Here is a 19798-nt window from a genome sequence, read left to right as displayed (position 1 = left end):
GTGTGGGTGTATCTATTGATTTCTCCTGGCCTGCGGTCTTCCAAGTGCCTCTATTTCTCCTCCCTCACTCCATCCATCTCATTCGAGATTCGCTCCAGTCTAAGGTCTCCATTGCTCTTGGCTTAGTCTGGCATGTTATAGCTCCATTGGTTGCCAAGTGTCCTCCTTAACTTCCTACCTCGATAATGGACTTTGCAAGAAATACTGTGTAGGATGTATAGTAATCCCAAGAGATTCGGTATGGACATTTCTAAAGATTACCAGTTTGGCATATGGCTCTATATTTTGCCTCTTTCTCACTCCAAATGTTGAATATTTCTACTCCCCTCCATGTACTAGAATGCAGGCATGTGTATTTCTTGTATTATTTCCTAATGTTGAGTATATGGGATGGAAAAGGTAAGGATCAAGCTATCACCATTCTATCCCTTAGCTTACAAAACAGAATGGAAAGATGTTAATGAGTTGACACATAAAAGCTGAACACATTAAATGCAGAATTTTGTTATCCAGAACCCATTTGGATGAAACGTGTCTAAATGCTGATTCTTAATGCTTATGACATTCAACTCGATCTCTTATTCCATCCGGATGACCCAACAATAGCTTTTTGCATCTTAGCTTGTCTAACAGACATTTCTGGGTTTATAAAGATCATCACCTTCAACTCAACCTTGCTAAGACAGAATTGCTTGTGGTTCCAACAAACCCATCGTTTCATCACAATTTCACCATCCAGTTAGGCACATCAACCTTAACTCCTTGAAAAACAGCCAGAAGCCTTGGAGTTGTGATTGATGATCAGCTGATTTCTTTATGTGAAGAAGGACTTACTGTTATGGGGATTAGCCAATCAGCGGCTTCGTTTCGGGGTCACAGAGAGAACACAGTTTTAGCGCTAACAGTTTTAGTTTCGTTTTGAGTTGGTTGTGAGATTGGCCGGTAAACGCATTGTAGAATTTACTGAGGTGAATAGATGTCTTCCATGTCAATATCTGTGCATGTGTGCGTTCAGAGACATGTGAGTACCCTGATCTAAATGTTTACGTATGTGTATTTCGGTGCCTTGGGTTGTTAAGAGTTTATTCTGAGATACTCTATTGAAATGCAGTATGTTAGCATAAAGTTCGCTAGCATTATGTTAATGCCTATTAATATTATTTTTATATTAATATTGTGTTTATATGTGTTCTCACTTGACACTTTATAGTTTTTATCTGAGAGTAATTATGGTTGAGAAGTAGAGACCTAGGTTTTTTGGTTTGATAGTAGTGATAACTAGCAGTATGAAGACAGTTCTTTAAGGCAATAAGAAGATAATGTTTTTATCTGGTATTTTATTTTGGTTATTTGATATGTATAAGCAGCTAATGCTACTTAAAGGGAAATGTATAATAATTACAAGTTATTACCTTTGCTAATTGAATCATGTCAGCACTGTTGTTTATTTGTATTCTGATATTTTCTTTCTTTTATTGTTTATTGTAGAACCACACACACCTACTGTACGTACATGAAGACAGATAATCCTCTGCTGAGTGTCAATAAAACCATCAAAGAGATTTACAGCATCCAATTGCATTCTTATCGATGCACCACAGTGGTCACTTGTCCCCAACTAGCTACAGTTACAGTCCTAGCTATCAAGTCGTCATTACAAATTTGGTCCTTCGAGCCGGATTCAGTTTGTGACCGCTGTGCGTGAGGATGTTCCCATATGCGAGAGAGGAGGCAACGCCACTTACTGATACCCGCCCGAGACGTCAGATACGTCCGCCAGCCTGGTTTGCTGATTATGAAGTCTCCCTGCCTGTTGTGGAGAGACCCTCCCGGGCTGCAGCACTCTCCTCGCAGCCCCCCCATCAGATGCAGGAGCCTTACTATGGTGGTGACAGGATCGATCAGCTGTTAACATGCACCTCCCAGCTTTATGATCAGTGGAATCAGACTGGTGCTCGCCCTAAGTATCCCAGAGATTCAGCGTTCTCAGGACCCCATTATCAGAGCACCCCAGACCCACTGTCTCACAGAGTAAACTCAGGGGCTTCACCTGAAATATTAGATGAGCTGCAAAAGATTAGGGAGGATAACCGAAGACTTCAACTTATCATAATGGAGATGCAAACACAGCTTAGTTCAAGAAGAGGCCCAGATCCATCACAACACACTGCGCTCTCCCCCGAGGAGTACAGCCCGAACGTGCAGTCGGGAGTGCACGCTGCATCCATTAGCTCACCAAGGCCCACAACACAAGTTACGGTCCATAACACATTAGCACCTGTCCAGGTACCCAGTGAAGTAGAAGTGGACGATGAAGACTGGCCCCTCCCCCCCCCTCCAGTGGCAGATGATGAGGAGAAGCCACAGCTATCCACTACCACACTGTCCACAGAGTTAGTAGCAGAACTAATGACATGCCTTAAGAAGATGGGGATCACTCAAGATCAGCTTCCTGGAATGCCGGCATTTGGCAATGATAATCGGGTTGCATCTGGTCAGATGAGGAGGTCACACCAACCAACGGATCCACAAGTCCGTCCACAGATATCACCCCCTTTAGTTCCTCATGAGCCAGGCGCAGCTAATGAAACGAGACACGAGGACTCTCACACTCGCCGAGCAACGGAGTACATATATCGGGGTCCTCAACCCACCATCCCAGACTTTAATAGAGGGGACCCTCGTGAGTTTGCTAGGCTGAAGACCTCCCTGGAAAATCTACTCCCCCATGATGCTACGGAGAGGTTTAAATATCAGATTTTAGTTGATCATCTCAAATTTGAAGAAGCGCTCCTTATCGCAGATTCATACACCAACTCTACACAACCCTACACTGACACTATGGCCTCATTAACAGAGCATTATGGGCAACCTCACCAGCTAGCATTAAGGCGCATTGCAGATCTGATGGAGGCGCCTAACATTCGTAGTCAGGACATCACTGCCTTTAAAGGATTTGCTCTCAGGGTGAGAGCCTTGGTTGGCATGCTCGACCAGCTTGGAGAGAAAGGTCATATTGAGCTTCAGTGTGGGTCTCATGTCACTAGGCTTATGTCCAAGCTTCCACAAGATCTGCGGTATGGGTTTATGAGATACCTACATCCCCTCAGCATCCGTGTCCCTACGCTATTAGACTTCGCCCGCTGGCTGGAGTTTGAGCTGCAGATTCAGGAGTATGGATATGAGTCCCGACCCCAAGAGAACCCAGACAGTAAGAGGGATAGACGGAAGGACTCAAAGTTTGGCAGGCTAACCACAGTCCTCCATGGAGCTGAACAATCTTCTAGTTGCCCGACTGTCCCAGTATTCTCATCTACCAGTGCCAATCCACAAGGCAAAGTCGCCCTACCCTGCCCATACTGTACCGACGCCCTGCATTATCTGAACCAGTGCACTAACTTCAGCCGGTTAACCACTGAGCAGCGGAGAGACTGGGTTAAGAAAAACAGGCGGTGCTGGCGTTGTGGTCGTTGTCACCAGGCCGCACAGTGCAAACTTAAGGCCAGGTGCAAGAATTGTAATGGCAGACATCTGGAAGCTCTCCATGACCTTAACTTTAGACCAGCCATAGTGACACCAGCCACAGAGAACACATCATGCTTAGTGAGTACTGCTAATGAAGTTCTCTATCTTGATAGGCCGTCTGGCAGCAGTCAGGTGCTCCTAAAGGTGACAAAGGTTGTGCTACACAATGGACAGCATGCCATGGAGACCTACGCGATACTGGATGATGGGTCAGAGCGCACGATGCTACTTCCAGCCGCCGCTAAGGAGCTTAAACTTAAAGGGGAGTCAGAGAACCTTGCTTTAAGGACGGTGCGCCAGGATCTTAGGGTTCTACAAGGAATGTCGGTCTCATTCTCAATTTCTCCTGCTAGGCACCCCCAAAAGACTTACAAGATCCGGAGAGCCTTTACTGCTGATCAATTGGGCCTTGCAGAGCATTCACAACCGGTGAAGACTCTTCAGCGCAAATATAAGCACCTGAGGGGACTTCCTTTGCAAACACTGGAATGCGTTCACCCCATGGTCCTCATTGGGTCAGACTATACGCACCTGATCACCCCAGTAGAGCCGGTTCGTATGGGTCCACCTGGCGGACCAGCTGCTGTAAAGACCAAGTTGGGCTGGACTATTCAGGGCCCAACCAAGATCATCCGACAGCATCTTCAGCCGCAGCAGTGTCTGCATATATCCACACAGTCACCCTCTGCAGAGCTCCTTTATCACGTGGAGAAACTATGGAAAATGGATGTACTGCCGTTCAGGAGTGAGAAGGTAGTGGTCCGCTCAAAGCAAGATCAAGAGGCAGTTCGCATGCTGGAAACCAAGACAGTGAGGGTGGAAGTCGACGGAGTACATCGTTACGCCACCCCCTTGCTTCGTGTTAATAACATGCCGTGTCTCCACGCCCCCAAAGATGCTGTACTGGCGAGTCTGCGGAGCACTGAGAGACGTCTGATGAAAGACCCAACACGAGCATCAGCCTATGCAGCAGAGATCCTGAAATTGGAACAGGCGGGGTACGTGAAGAAGGTAGCAGAGGAAGATCTGAGCACATCAAGAGAGTCCTGGTTTATACCTCACCACATGGTGAGTCATAATGGAAAAAACAGGCTTGTATTTAACTGCTCCTTTGTATACAAGGGCTACAACCTAAATGAGCTTCTACTGCCAGGCCCAACATTGACCTCCAGCCTGCTAGGTGTCCTGTTGAGATTCAGGGAGCATGTTGTTGCTATAAGCAGCGACATAAAAGGCATGTTCCATCAGATCAGGTTACTGCCAGAAGACAGATCTCTGCTTCGTTTCGTGTGGAGGGACATGAATAAAGAGGCACCACCCGGCGTCTATGAGTGGCAGGTCCTCCCCTTTGGAACAACATGCAGCCCCTGCTGTGCAACGTTTGCACTGCAGAAGCATGTGACAGATCACAGCCAGCTAGAGGAGGATGTCCGGGTGGCCGTCGAGCGCCACTTTTATGTGGATAACCACTTACAGAGCCTCTCCTCCTCTACAGCAGCAAGACAGCTGGTTGACAAATTGAATAGGTTATTGGCCTCAGGGGGGTTTGAGCTGCGTCAGTGGGCTAGTAATGTTCCCGAAATTATCAGTCACCTTCCTAAAGGAGCAAGATCCCAGAACAGCGAGTTATGGCTCACAGAGTCAATGGAGGATCCACAGGAGCTTGCACTTGGACTCAGATGGCTTTGCGCCTCAGACACTCTGGCCTACAAGTGTAACGTCACTGACCGTCCCACACCGACTATGAGGAACATCTATAGTACACTGGCACGGCTTTTTGATCCGCTAGGCTTTCTCGTTCCCTTCGCCACGCGGGCCAAAATCATTGTGCAGCACCTATGGAACAAAGAGAGGGAGTGGGATGACCCGTCACTGCCAGATGATGCCCTCAAGGCCTGGCTAACTTGGGAGAATGAGCTGCAACACCTTCCAGAGATTGTCTTGCCACGGTGCTACACAAGTCCCCCTCTGGACCACCCCAGTTCTGTCAGAAGCCTTCATATATTCTGTGACGCATCTGAGAAAGCTTACGGTTCAGTTGCGTACCTTCGTACAGAGGGTTCAGGTGGTAAGGTGGAGGTGGCCTTTCTGACTGCACGGTCGAGAGTGGCCCCCAAGCGCCAACAGTCGATACCTCGATTAGAGCTGTGTGCAGCGGTGACTGGAGCTCAGCTAGCAGTGCTGTTGCAGCGTGAACTCACCCTGGTAATACATGGAGTGGTGCTTTGGACAGACTCCACCACGGTTCTCACGTGGCTTCAGTCAGACTCTTGCAGGTTTAAGGTGTTTGTGGGCACCAGAGTCGCTGAGATCCAGGAGCTGACTGATGCTCAAGCATGGAGGTATGTGGATTCTGAAAGTAATCCCGCAGATGACATTACGCGCGGGAAGACCCTGAGGGAGCTGGCAGGGGAGAGCCGGTGGAACCATGGCCCAGCCTTTTTGCGCCTGTCACCTCAGCAATGGCCTACTAAGCCACAGGCTGAGCAGTTGGATGCCACAGAGCTTCGCAAGGCCACATTTTGCGGCTCCATCATCACCGTTCCTCTTCCACCCTTATTTGATGCCAGCCAATTCAATGGTTTCAGGGACATGATCGAGGCAATTGTGAGGTTCCGCCATGGGGCGGCAGGTAGTCAGTCAATGCCATCTGCACAAGACTATCAGGATGCTGAGATAGACCTACTGAGACGAGTTCAGTTAGACTGCTTTGAGGAAGACTTTCAACACCTTTCAGAAAGAAAACCCGTCCCTTCCACCAGCCGTTTGATTACATTAGCTCCTGAATATGATGATCAACTGAAGCTGATTCGGGTTGGAGGCAGATTGCGTCAGACTACCTTGCTGGACACAGAAGCCATTCATCCCATAGTTCTGGATCCAGCTCACCAGGTGACTAAACTTATCATTCAAGATGCTGACCGAGACCTCCATCATCCAGGCTCAGAGCGATTATTTGCAGAACTTCGCAGACGATACTGGATTCTTCGTGGAAGAGAAGCTGTGAAGCGGCACCAGTTCTCCTGTCCTGATTGTCGGAGATGGAGAGCGAAGCCTGCAGTGCCACAAATGGCAGACTTACCTCCCGCCCGTCTGCGGTTGATGAAGCCTCCTTACTTCTCTACCGGAATGGATTGTTTCGGGCCCTTCACGGTCAAAATCGGACGGCGTAATGAGAAACGTTGGGGTATACTATTTAAGTGCCTCACTACCCGAGCAGTCCATATCGACGTCCTGACTAGTCTCGACCAGGATTCCTTCCTGATGGCCCTCCGCAGATTTATCTCACGCAGGGGAAAACCAGCGGAGCTTCTGTCGGATCAGGGCACGAATTTCAGAGGAGGTGAGAGGGAAATCCATGAGTCTTTCAAGGCACTGCACCCCACTTTACAGGCAGAACTGGCCAAACATCAGATCCAGTTTAGATTTAACCCTCCAAGTGCCCCTCACTTTGGTGGTGCATGGGAGAGGGAAATAAAATCTATCAAAGCTGCCCTGTATGCAACAATTCAGATGCAGACGGTGACAGAAGAAGTCCTGCGCACGGTCCTGATTGAGATCGAGGGCATCCTAAACTCTAAGCCCTTGGGGTATGTGTCCAGTGACGTCGCGGACCCTGATCCAGTAACCCCCAATTTGCTTGTGATGGGGCGGCCCGACCCCTCACTGCCCCAGGTGTTGTATCCTGAGTCCGAGCTGTTGAGCCGCCGCCGCTGGAGGCATACACAGGTCCTTGCCGACCAATTTTGGAGGGCATTTATCAGGCACTATCTGCCGGCCCTGCAAACGCGCACCAAGTGGCAGAAAGATGTGGCCCCATTACAACCTGGTACTGTCGTCATGATCATTGATCCGCAGCTCCCGAGGGCGCTCTGGCCTATTGGTCGCATCACAAAGGTTATCCCAGGTGCAGATGGGAGGATAAGGACAGCGGAGATCCAGGTGAACGACAGGAAATACATCAGGCCAGTTGCCCGTCTTGTTCAACTTCCTGCCATACCTGAGACAGCACCTGAGACCAACAGTCCTTCTATGGGACAGCAAATTTGACTGTGCAAATTTGGGGGCGGCTGTGAAGAAGGACTTACTGTTATGGGGATTAGCCAATCAGCGGCTTCGTTTCGGGGTCACAGAGAGAACACAGTTTTAGCGCTAACAGTTTTAGTTTCGTTTTGAGTTGGTTGTGAGATTGGCCGGTAAACGCATTGTAGAATTTACTGAGGTGAATAGATGTCTTCCATGTCAATATCTGTGCATGTGTGCGTTCAGAGACATGTGAGTACCCTGATCTAAATGTTTACGTATGTGTATTTCGGTGCCTTGGGTTGTTAAGAGTTTATTCTGAGATACTCTATTGAAATGCAGTATGTTAGCATAAAGTTCGCTAGCATTATGTTAATGCCTATTAATATCATTTTTATATTAATATTGTGTTTATATGTGTTCTCACTTGACACTTTATAGTTTTTATCTGAGAGTAATTATGGTTGAGAAGTAGAGACCTAGGTTTTTTGGTTTGATAGTAGTGATAACTAGCAGTATGAAGACAGTTCTTTAAGGCAATAAGAAGATAATGTTTTTATCTGGTATTTTATTTTGGTTATTTGATATGTATAAGCAGCTAATGCTACTTAAAGGGAAATGTATAATAATTACAAGTTATTACCTTTGCTAATTGAATCATGTCAGCACTGTTGTTTATTTGTATTCTGATATTTTCTTTCTTTTATTGTTTATTGTAGAACCACACACACCTACTGTACGTACATGAAGACAGATAATCCTCTGCTGAGTGTCAATAAAACCATCAAAGAGATTTACAGCATCCAATTGCATTCTTATCGATGCACCACAGTGGTCACTTGTCCCCAACTAGCTACAGTTACAGTCCTAGCTATCAAGTCGTCATTACACTTTATTCAACATAAGCAAGATCAGGCCCTTTCGTTTGGAACATGCTTCGCAACTCCTTGTTCAAGCTCTTGTTCTGTCCAGGCTGGACTATTGCAATGCTCTCTTGGCAGGTCTTCCAGCAAGATCTATCAAACATTTACAATTAAAACAGAAGCCGGCAGCAAGATACATTTGTACATTTTTTTTTACACTTATTTGTTGCAGTTTTTTATACAGTTATATTGTAAAACTAAAATACCCTTTTTAATTTTTGGCTGCATTTGAAGTTCTTTATGAATATAAAGATCAAATCAAATTCATGTCAGATAATAAAAATACTGTAATAAATACAGTAGTTCACCATGTATTTGTTCATGTTTTATTAAGGGATAAGTCTGAAGCACACCATAAAATTATTCTAGCAATTTACACAGGGCTAGTAGTATATACAGCTGATCCAGGTATCGGATCAGTACTCAGTATCGGCCGATACCCTGAGCCAAGGTATCGGAATCGGTATCGTGAAGAGAAAAAGGGTATCGGAACATCTCTAGCATTAACATTTGCCTACAAAACCACCACCGGATCTGCACCCCTAAATTCATTACTTCAGACTTATGTGCACTCTAGAAGCTTGTGTTCTGCAAGTGAACGTTGCTTGATTGCACAAAATCACTTTCATGGACCTTTACATTAAATGTTCCCTCCTGGTGGAATGACCTGCCCAACTCAATTCGAACATCTTCAAGAATCGTCTAAAAACACATCTCTTCCATCTTTATTAGACCCTCTAACTCTAGCACTCTCTATTCTAATTCTATTCTTTAAAAAACATAACCCTTTTAGACTTGCACTCCATTCATTTACTAACTGCATTTTTTTATAAACGTTCCCATCATATTATGCAATTCTGAAATGTGTATATATGTATACTCAGACTGCAGATTGTCTTGACTTTCAGCAACTGAGAGATCAAACCAATTAGATACCTTGCACAGATGATATACCAGTAAACAGCCAATACAAACCAGTGAACAGTCATTTCTGTAAAATAAATGAAAAATCTAAAATACACAGAAATATTAATATGCATTTAAAATCTACAGAGAAAAAGTGTATTAATATATAAATCTAATTGGCATATTCATATAAATGAATGCATCAATTACAGTACTCCAATGAACAGATCCTCTATTTGAAAGTGAAAAAAAGTGAAAGTGACGTGACATTCAGCCAAGTATGTCGACCCATACTTAGAATTCGTGCTCTGCATTTAACCCATCCAAAGTGCACACACACAGAGCAGTGAACACACACACACACACTGTGAACACACACCCTGAGCAGTGGGCAGCCATTTATGCTGCGACACCCAGGGAGCAGTTTGGGGTTCGATGGCTTGCTCAAGGGCACCTAAGTCGTGGTATTGCCGGCCCGAGATTCGAACCCACAACTCTAGGGTTAGGAGTCAAACTCTCTAACCACTAGGCCACGACTCCCCCATTTCCCTCATATAATTTTTGATTATATGTTCAAAGCCATATGATAAAAACTGTACTCACTAGATGGGTTCAAATACTATATACAGTAAGGACATTTATTAGGCACGCAGAGGAAAAACATGTGTAAGAGAGAACTGCACAAGAACTATCAGGAAAAAACTATTCCCTTTTTGCTAGTCACCTCATGCATCACTCCTTCCCTGTCTCCCTCTTTTTTTTTTTTTTTTTTTGCTTAGAGTAAATGAGCATAAGCCAGTGAGCTATACCTGTATATCACTGAGCTTCATCAGAGCTGCGAGAGCTGGTGCTGTGCCAAGTGAATCTGCACACTTCAAAAAAATCAATAGCTTGTTTTTAATGGAGAAAACCTGGAGCGCTGGACAAAGGCAAAATGCAAACAGTGGCGTTTTCAGACGTTAGCACTGCAGTTGGAGCGGACGCTGCCTGTGGCGGCCCACAGATCAGTGAATCTGACGCTGCATCCGCTGTTGAGACCTTGGTTATGAGCGGAAGTCCCACCGATGTTAGAAAACTCCAAGTCAAACTTTAGACACCCACAGAGAGGATGCTGTTACTGAGGACAGGAATGAGGGAAATACATTTCCTCAGAGTGTTTGTCTGCATCAGAGTTGGTTTTTCAAAGGCATACTATTATGTGAATGACTCCTATAAATTAAAATTATATACACTGCCGTTTCAAAGATTGTGGTTGGTAAGATATTTTATGCTTTGAAATAAGTATTTTATGCTCACCAAGGTGTCACATCAACCTTCATAAATCATTCTAATATGCTGATGCTGATGATAATTTTATAAATTAATACTTTTATTCATAAAAAAATAAAAATAATAATAATAATGGTAGTGCATTTATATATAATTACATTTGAATATATAGAATTGTAATTGCATTTATTAGCAAAAAATATTTAAATATTTATTAATAAATTAAATATTTATCTCAGAATGTATGTATTCCAGAATGATTTGTATGGTTTTGTCATTTTCATTTGTAAAGCGTGTTAGTTTTTTGGTTTCACTCACATTTGCACTCTAATAAATGATTAATAAATAATTATCTCATGAAATGAATCTCTTATCCCATTTCATGAATCTTGGCACGCAGCCTATGGTGAATTCCTGGTAAATCGCTGAGCTACAGGAACCATTAAATAAACTATTCATGTCCACCCTCAGAGGAACAGAGAGTGCGCCCAGTGTGGGCTACACTGAAGTCCAGAATATGACGAGAGGAGGGCGAGTTACAGCAACAGAAAGATGGAGTAAGACAGAAAGAGAGATTGCACTGAGATAACCAGCTGAGAAAATGACATAAGCTATCCGGCAGTTATCCCTCTCATTCACACACAGCTCTATACTCAGCAGTGAATTATTCAGAGTGAGGCCACTCAGTGTCACAGCCAAAGTGCTGAAATAGCTACAGTTCACAGTAAGCCAGTGAACGACAGAGTGAGGGTTTGGGGTGGGGGCAAATATAATCTAGGACCGCTTACGATGCAGCAGTGATGCTAAATGTGCAGAGATCTTGGAAATGCAGAGCTGAGTAAGGGACAGGACAAACAAACATTTAAGCATTCACAAAAACAAACGCACACGCTAGCTTCATGACTGTGAGGTGAAAAGAGCAATGAGTGACACAAATTATACCAGAGTATGAAGGGTGATGCAGAAAACAAACACAAGCAAATTCTCTGATGTTCTCTGATCAGAACTAGACACAGAAATTCTCTGATTCTTATACTGAAGCCAGTCTGTATGATGTAATAGTGTGGCTATACACTGCCTCAGCAGAAGAAGATCAATGCATGCTTCTGCATCACCGCCAGTTTAGCCCCGCCCACCGATTGGCGCATGTAGTATAAATAACAAGTGAGGCGAACGCATGTCTACACAGAAACCAAATGATAAAGATGGCTCAGAAGACAAGAACAAAAGCAGTTTTTGCATTGCCTTCCTTCAGATCCCAACAAAAAGAGTTGATGAACTTTATTTTTAATGAAGATCCAGACTGCATCAGTACGAACTTGGCCATTTGTTCACTTCATTTTACAACAGATTTCTTTACAAACAAGGCACAGTTCGACAGGATTAAAAAAATATACTGAAACCAAAAAACAATGATGTGCCGACTATATTGGATCTGACAGTAATGTTGCACCACACAAGTCTAAGTTTTTTTTGTTCACTATAGCTTTGCCTGTTATTACAGATCGTTTGATATTAGTCAAACTAATATTGAAGTCATGTCATGCACATATATGTACATTTCAGTTGTACATATAGAGATATGTATACAGTATACACTACAGATGTGAGACAAAAAAGGTCATCTGAACAACATTTTTGAGTACTATTTGTACACAGTTTCAACAGGCACATCAGCTCACCTGACTTACCACATACACACACACACACACACACACACACATACATTCTGTGTGTCTGCATTTCAGCATGTCAGTCTCCACAGCAACCTTGGTCACCATGCCAACCCCATCAGAGAAGGTGATGGGGCGAGGGTCAGCATGGTTGCTAATGCTAACACAACGTCAGGCTGGCTGGACTCTGACACTGGGCTCCAGCTGTGGTCACTGCAGACACACAACATCTAACAGCTGCTGAAATATCCCTGCCAGATGGAGGCCATTTTGTGCTTGAAAGGACACATAATAATTTGGAGATGTGTGTAACTGCTTAAAAGGTTTAGGTGTTGAGAGATATAACTAAACCCCAGCTTAGAGATGAGTGTTGTTGACCACCTCATCACAAAAAAACATCAAGATGTAAGTCAAAAGCTCATTTAGACATTAGAAATTCTTCAATATTAGTTTGTAAGACAACATGAAAACAAGAAGAAAAATTTACCGATGTTAGAACGAAAAGCATCCCATAAAGTATACAGAGCTTAAATTTGTGTTTGTGTTTTGTTTTGTTGTGTTTAGTTGTGTTTTGTTTTGTTGTTTTAATTTGTTGTGTTTTGCATTCAGCAGCCAATCTGGTAACTAAATTTGTAAGTTTTAAAAGACAGAACAAGCGATAGATAGGTAGCTAGAATGATAGATAAAATTATATAACGATAGAATAAAAGAACAATAGATTGAATAACAGAATGATAGCTAGAATGACAGATAAAATGATGGATAGAATGACAGAATGATAGACAGGACGATAGATAGACAGACAGATAACGATCACTACAAAAATGTACAAAAAAGCTGTGCCATAAAAATTATTTGTGATTTTTTTTAAAACATAATTTAGAACTCCAAAATCTAGATATAATGAATATGATCCTCAAAAATATCATGTCGCAGTGATGAAATAAACAGAAATAAACTAAATGAATGTTAATATACAATGTTTTAATATTATATAAATATGTTTAAATACATTATTTATTATTATACATTTTTGTTAACGATTTTGTAACTTTTGAGTCATACATTTGTTATACAGTATTGATATATTGTAGTAGTTTTTAAAATATACGGGCTAAAAATAATATCTCGAAATTATGACGAAATTTATGCCGCGTCTTTGTTAACTATACGAGACAGGACTATAAATGTTATTTGAGGACTACCGGACATTTAAAATGCATCCTAGGGGCTATTGCCTTTCAAAATGTGTGTCCCTGGATTGCTATCGTTTGCATATCTAGTCAGTATAGCAGCCGCAGTAGATGGATAGACTAATAAAACGTGAACTAGCGATCTGAAACAATGGCCTCAGCACCGAAGGGGTAGGGGTACGGTAACCAGATGTCCCGTGTCCCAAAACGTTTTTTCGAGAAAGTAAAAATGCACAAAGTTTCCTGTGAGGGTTAGGGTTAGGTGTAGGGCTGGTGTAGAGCCATAGAATATACAGTTTGTACAGTTTAAAAACCATTACGCCTATGGGATGTCCCCACTTTTCACAAAAACAAACATGCGTGTGTGTATATACATACACACATATACACATACATATATATATATATATATATATATATATATATATATATATATATATATATATATATATATATATATATATATATATATATATATATATATATATATATATATATATATATATAACAGACCCTAACAGACATGGATTACATTAATAAGTGTGTACTAATAAGACATATTGTGTCCTGAACATTGCTGAAAGTCCTTGATCAGTGTGTAGGATTCTGGGAAATAAGCAAGCTAACGCTTTTATTACAGCCAGACAGGATCATCCCAAGGTGACACATCTTAATAAAAATCATCCCAGACCCCCTGCTCAATTCCCAGAAAGACATTCTATCATTGTCATATTGAACACTGCTAAGGAGATCGTCTCCTCACACACACACACACACACACACACACACACACACACACACACACACAGAGTGAGGATTAAAGCTCTGACAGTTCATTAGGGAGTCTGTGACATCATCTAGAGATGCAGGAACGACACATGGGCCAGAATACAGTTGCTCTGGATCACTTAATACTGATGGGGCGCACACATAAAACACCTACGGTATCGACACAAACACCATTTATCACTCTAGCAATCCGCATAACTTCGGTTGCCACAGTAGGGGTCAAAACAGGGCTTGACCTATACCCTGCCCTGTGGCTCAATCAATAAATCAGCCAGCCTAGCTTAACACGGTCACCCAAGTCCAAAAGGAACCAGACAAAAACTGTGTCTTTAAAGACTTACACTATGTCAGGGACAAATGAGAATGTTAAGAACAAGAAGAAAAGATCTTACAGATTATTATTGGTTCTTGCCAAGGTATAAGCAACAAGTATTAAATGCTTCATTGTTTGTGCTACAGACAAAAAATAAATAAACTACTCAAAACCTTTGGTAATATGTTAAAAAACACTTAGAACAACATTCAACTATACAGCAATGCTTACATTTTGTTCAGAAAAAGAAAAAGCTAGAATGTTAAAGTCATCATGTATAATTTTCTTTTCGAAGCAAATGTTTGTAATCAAGGCCCTTTAATACTAATGTAACAAGGCCGATTGTAATTCAAAGAGGCCATCTGTACAATTCAATGACCCACTTCTAACACAAGTGCAGTCTCCTGATTGTACGCAAGCATGTTTTAAAATACACAGAAGGACTTTCATTTACACTACTGTGTGGGCAAAACAGCAAACAGGAAGCACAAATCATCATCATCTTTTATTGGCAGGATAAATTCACTGTGGCGCTTTAATTTAATGAGCCATTAGTATGTGATTAATTTGATTTGATGCATTTATTTACCGGCTGTGTTTTTGTAATTTGTAATTTTTTTCTGTCTGTTTCAAGTAACTGTTTACGCATGCCTGTCAGCACTAAACAAGTTTAGATTTGTAGCCGTGATGTTTAATTGGATTTGAGAGGGAAAATGAGGGCTGTGGTGTAGATTGGAGAGCGGGGGACTGTGTGTCATAAATGTTAGCACAAAACAAACAGATCTGCTCCTAGATGATGACTGGTCAATCTACAATAAAACACACAGAATAGCAACACTTATGATGCAAAACATCATTCAGCTTAGGAACACCATACATTCACTCAAAACTTGCTTATTTGTAATAATGAGTCACATATTTTTTTATTGTATTAATTTGTGCAATCATTTATAGTTTTTTATTAATTCAATTAATTTACATAATTTGTGTTTCTTATGAATACTATTATCCATTATATAAAATAAAATAAAACATTAACATTTATATTTGTTAATATTTTTTTAGATTCATTTATTTAATTTATATAGAGTACAGACCAAAAGTTTGGACAGATCTTTTCACTCAAAGAGTTTTCTTTATTTTTATGACTACGAAAATTGTAGATTCACACTGAAGGCATCAAAACTATGAATTAACACATGTGGAATTATATACATAACAAAAAAGTGTGAAGCAACTGAAGATATGTCATATTGTAGGTTCTTCAAAGTAACCACCTTTTGCTTTGATTACTGCTTTGCACACTCTTGGCATTCTCTTGATGAGCTTCAAGAGGTAGTCACCTCAAATGGTCTTCCAACAGTCTTGAAGGAGTTCCCGGAGAGATGCTTAGCACTTGTTGGCCCTTTTGCCTTCAGTCTGCAGTCCAGCTCACCCCTAAACCATCTCGATTGGGTTCAGGTCCGGTGACTGTGGAGGCCAGGTCATCTGGCGCAGCACCCCATCACTCTCCTTCTTGGTCAAATATACCTTGATTCCTTCAGTGTGACTCTACAATTTTCATAGTCATGAAAATAAAGAAAACTCTTTGAATGAGAAGTTGTGTCCAAACTTTCGGTCTGTACTATATATATATATATATATATATATATATATATTAGGGGTGTAACGCTTCGGTTCATTTTCGGTACAGTAAGGGAAAGAAATGCAAACTTTAAACTGCAGGTTGTTTATTACAGGCCTGCTCATATTTAAAAAAAAATATATAACACTTTTCCAGCATCAACAGTTTTAGTTTTTAGACCTGCTCAGATTTCGTTATTGAGTTGGACCGATAGGAATTAAGAGCAAAGGTCTGTTTAAATGCTGACGGGAGCTGCGTTTGAATTACAATCATTTTTTCCTCGTTGTAGTGATGTTCACACTCGCGTGATGCCTTTTGAAAACCTTAGGCCGGTGACACACTGGCATATTGCACCTGTCAAACATAGTCTATTTTGCCTAGGCTTTACATTTATGCTCAACATGAAGTATAGATATTGCTGTCGTGAAGACAAGATCCTGGTCTGTCGGCGGTCTCCCTCTGTGTCACCTACAGTAGCAGCAGCGCACCAGAGCCGCTTCAGGCACGATTCTGGTGTGTAAAGACGCAGAAAATGCGTCCAATGTGTCACCGGCCTTAGAATCAGCTGCAGGGCGGGATTTGTGCTGAACGCGGAGACTTCCGCCACTTAATATGTTAGTTTAAAAACACGAAAATGTTCTACGTTCCGCGTACAAAATATTGCATTCGGTCATTCGGTACACATGTGCACCGTACCAAAAGCCCTGTACCGAAACGGTCCGGTACGAATACACGTACCGTTACACCCCTAATAATATATATATATATATATATATATATATATATATATATATATATATATATATATATATATATATATATATATATATATATATATATATAAAAATCACACTTATTAAATCTCATCAAATTGAATTGCTCTGAATTTAAAAAAAAGAAAACACCAAATCAAGTTAATTATGAATCAGTTTGATTTGCTGTTGTCTTTTAGCACCACATCTAAATGCAACATTGATCACGCCAGTTCTGTTTGTGCTTTGCCAACTAATCAAATGTTCACCAATGCCCCCCATGACGCCTCATAAATACAAACACACCATGCTTGACCTTTCCTCTCCCTCACAAAGCGTCCTAGCGTGTTACAAACACACACATACACAAACTAACATGGACAATGAGCCTTTACCCGCCGAGGATAACACCCGACGGTCAATAAACGACAAGGGACATTTATTCATCCATCCATCCTGTCTTTTATTTACACCTGGTGTCAATTGAGTGATACCATTGGCCAGAGGAGGAGTGTCGGCCGCTGGTAATTGGAAAGCCGGCCAATTAGATTGATCCTGCAGATGGAAACAAACAAAGGTTGCCAAGCTACAGCTGCCAGGGTCAGAGGCAGCCAGAGGTAGTCAGTTCCAATCCATCGTCATCCTCTTGGCCAAGTACCAACACATATATGCCTCCAAAATCCATAAGTGAAGTGCAGACGTGCAAGTGAAGCGGCAGTATAAATGTGTTTAGAGAGCGCCAGTGAATCTTTCAGCAGGGCACAATGCCCGAGCAGTGCCTCCCACCGTTGGGACTCACCTCTTGGCATATGGAGCGGAGCCAATGACGGGATCCTGTATGATTTACAACACAGAGCTGAGCTGCAAGCAATCCAGAAGTCACAGCAAAACTAGAGTGTGTTTGAACTAAGGACATTGGGAAGACCATAACTTGACTCTCCCAATCTCAATTTGCATCCTCCTCCCCATTTGGTATACATTGATTTTAGGGTTGAATGCTTACACTCACAGTGTCCTCCCTCTGGAGAAGCACAGCAGGAGAGGCGCCTGCGCTTCGTCTGAGGAATTCGACAGCTAATTGTGTTTGATTGCACATGGTAAGAAATCAATAGCTTTCAGACACCAGCACAACACACCATGTCCTATATTACCCTCAACCTTTTACTGTGTCCCACGTAAACATATGACAAATATCAATAGCTGTGCCTTTTATGGGGCAGAGGCACATAAAAAAAAAAACAAGATAGCGAGACTGAAAGGTTTAGTGCTCCAAGGTTAATGAAACCTCACTGCTTTGAACTTCAACTAATGTCAAGACTGTTCTGTTCAGCACACACAGTGTTCAGTCTCAGCAAATGCAAAACATGTTGGCAACATTCAGACAGTCATTGTTTGAGATTCACAACTGATCCTTCGCAGGGAGCTTGACTGACCAGAGATCGGACTAATCATGACGCCGAAATAACATTTTTGTCCAACAAACAAACTAGACGAGAATAGGATTAACGTTGGTGGACTTTCCACAGTTTAAATAAAATACCTTCTGACGTTTATTCATGTTTATTTCGTGCTTTAAGTAAATATGAAAAGATGATTAGTTATTAATATTGTTATTATTTATTTTTAATAAAATGACAATTTGAAAGCTAAGACTTTGTTTCATACCAGAAGTAGCCTGCTCTGTCTTGTCTGTTGGCATGTTTTCAGTGTCCTCTTTGCACCAATATGCATTTTTTTTTTATTACTACAGAAACAGAAACAAAATGAAAACATAGAATGATTTTTTTAATTAGTCATTCTTTTTTTCTCATTCTTCTTCCATTTAAGTGTTTCTTCTTGTATTTAAAAAAAAAAACTCCTCTAAATACTACTTTCTATTGTAAACAATTCAGATAGAATTGGTTATATTTGTTATTTGTTAATATTTAACATATAACATATAAACAATTGTCTTTTTCCAAATTAATTTTGTTTTGTTGCATAGCTGGTCTAATGAAATTCCTCATGAAAACGTGTGACTGTTGAACTATTTTTTGCCAAATAGCATGTCCACCACTCAAACAGTACATACTGGCCAACCTTGCTGTCAGACCTCTCCTCTGACTCCTGAAATTGTCAGAGCACTCATTTACCCAAGCAAACTGTTGTACGAACATACATTTTGCATTGCATACAAGACCGACCGTATTCTTCTGCAGTGTAAATGTAGCCAATCAGCTGGTCCCATTGCACCCCACATCCTCCCTCCCAGCTGCTCAGGCCCACCTCTGTAATGTACAGGAGGTTGTAAGGGAGGCATATGAGCAGACCGTGTTTGTGTGTATGAAATGTCAGCCTGCACAGTAATCTCATGCTCTTGCCCAGAGGCAGACGACCCGAACAGAAGGACGAGGGAGAGACAGAGCGATATGAGGCAGATCCCAAACACCCGTGGATAAAGGAAAGCAATAATGTGGCCGAGGCCATCTGAGAGTGAAATGACATGAGATTAACCTGAGGGGAAAGAGGTGCACACCTCAGATATCTTCTGGGAGCTCTGCGACACACACACACTGCAGCGTCTGTTGAATGTCAAAGCCAGCAGAAACGCGTCGAGGGCATAACATTTTGGAGGAAAAGTAGGAGTGGTGTGTGGGGGGGCAACTATGCATAGCGCCAGATCAAAAAGAAAGAATAGAGGAAAGGGATGAAAAATGTGCAGGAAGACTGTGTATTAACAGCAGGGTGCTTGTCCCTCACAGTGGGTTGATTCCTGGCTGTCTCATCTCTAAGGATTCACAACCAGCAGTCTGGTACGAGTGTGTACGA

The 19798-nt window shown here is 42.0% G+C and overlaps 2 protein-coding genes across 6 annotated transcripts in view; one reads left to right on the top strand and one right to left on the bottom strand.

The window, feature by feature from the left end:
* LOC127979531 (ephrin type-A receptor 7) overlaps positions 1-19798 on the bottom strand; it is a 133786-nt gene that overhangs the window by 55046 nt on the left and 58942 nt on the right. The gene's annotated exons all lie outside the window — the stretch shown is intronic.
* LOC127979530 (uncharacterized) lies at positions 821-8435 on the top strand. 2 transcript variants are annotated; one of them, XR_008158804.1, is made up of 2 exons: positions 821-7800; positions 8268-8435. XR_008158804.1 is itself a non-coding variant. In XM_052585052.1 (2 exons), exon 2 carries the CDS (start codon positions 1708-1710, stop codon positions 7573-7575), a length of 5868 nt encoding a protein of 1955 aa, XP_052441012.1. In that variant the 5' UTR covers positions 821-1021; positions 1489-1707; the 3' UTR covers positions 7576-7924. The 2 variants fall into 2 exon arrangements, 1 of the variants encoding a protein (XP_052441012.1); XM_052585052.1 differs by lacking the exon at positions 8268-8435 and having other exon boundaries at positions 821-1021; positions 1489-7924.

Source organism: Carassius gibelio, chromosome B19, assembly GCF_023724105.1.
Source record: "Carassius gibelio isolate Cgi1373 ecotype wild population from Czech Republic chromosome B19, carGib1.2-hapl.c, whole genome shotgun sequence".
NCBI lineage: Eukaryota > Metazoa > Chordata > Actinopteri > Cypriniformes > Cyprinidae > Carassius > Carassius gibelio.
The sequence above is the reverse complement of the archived record's forward strand: the minus strand, read 5'-3'. Positions and strand labels throughout refer to the sequence as shown.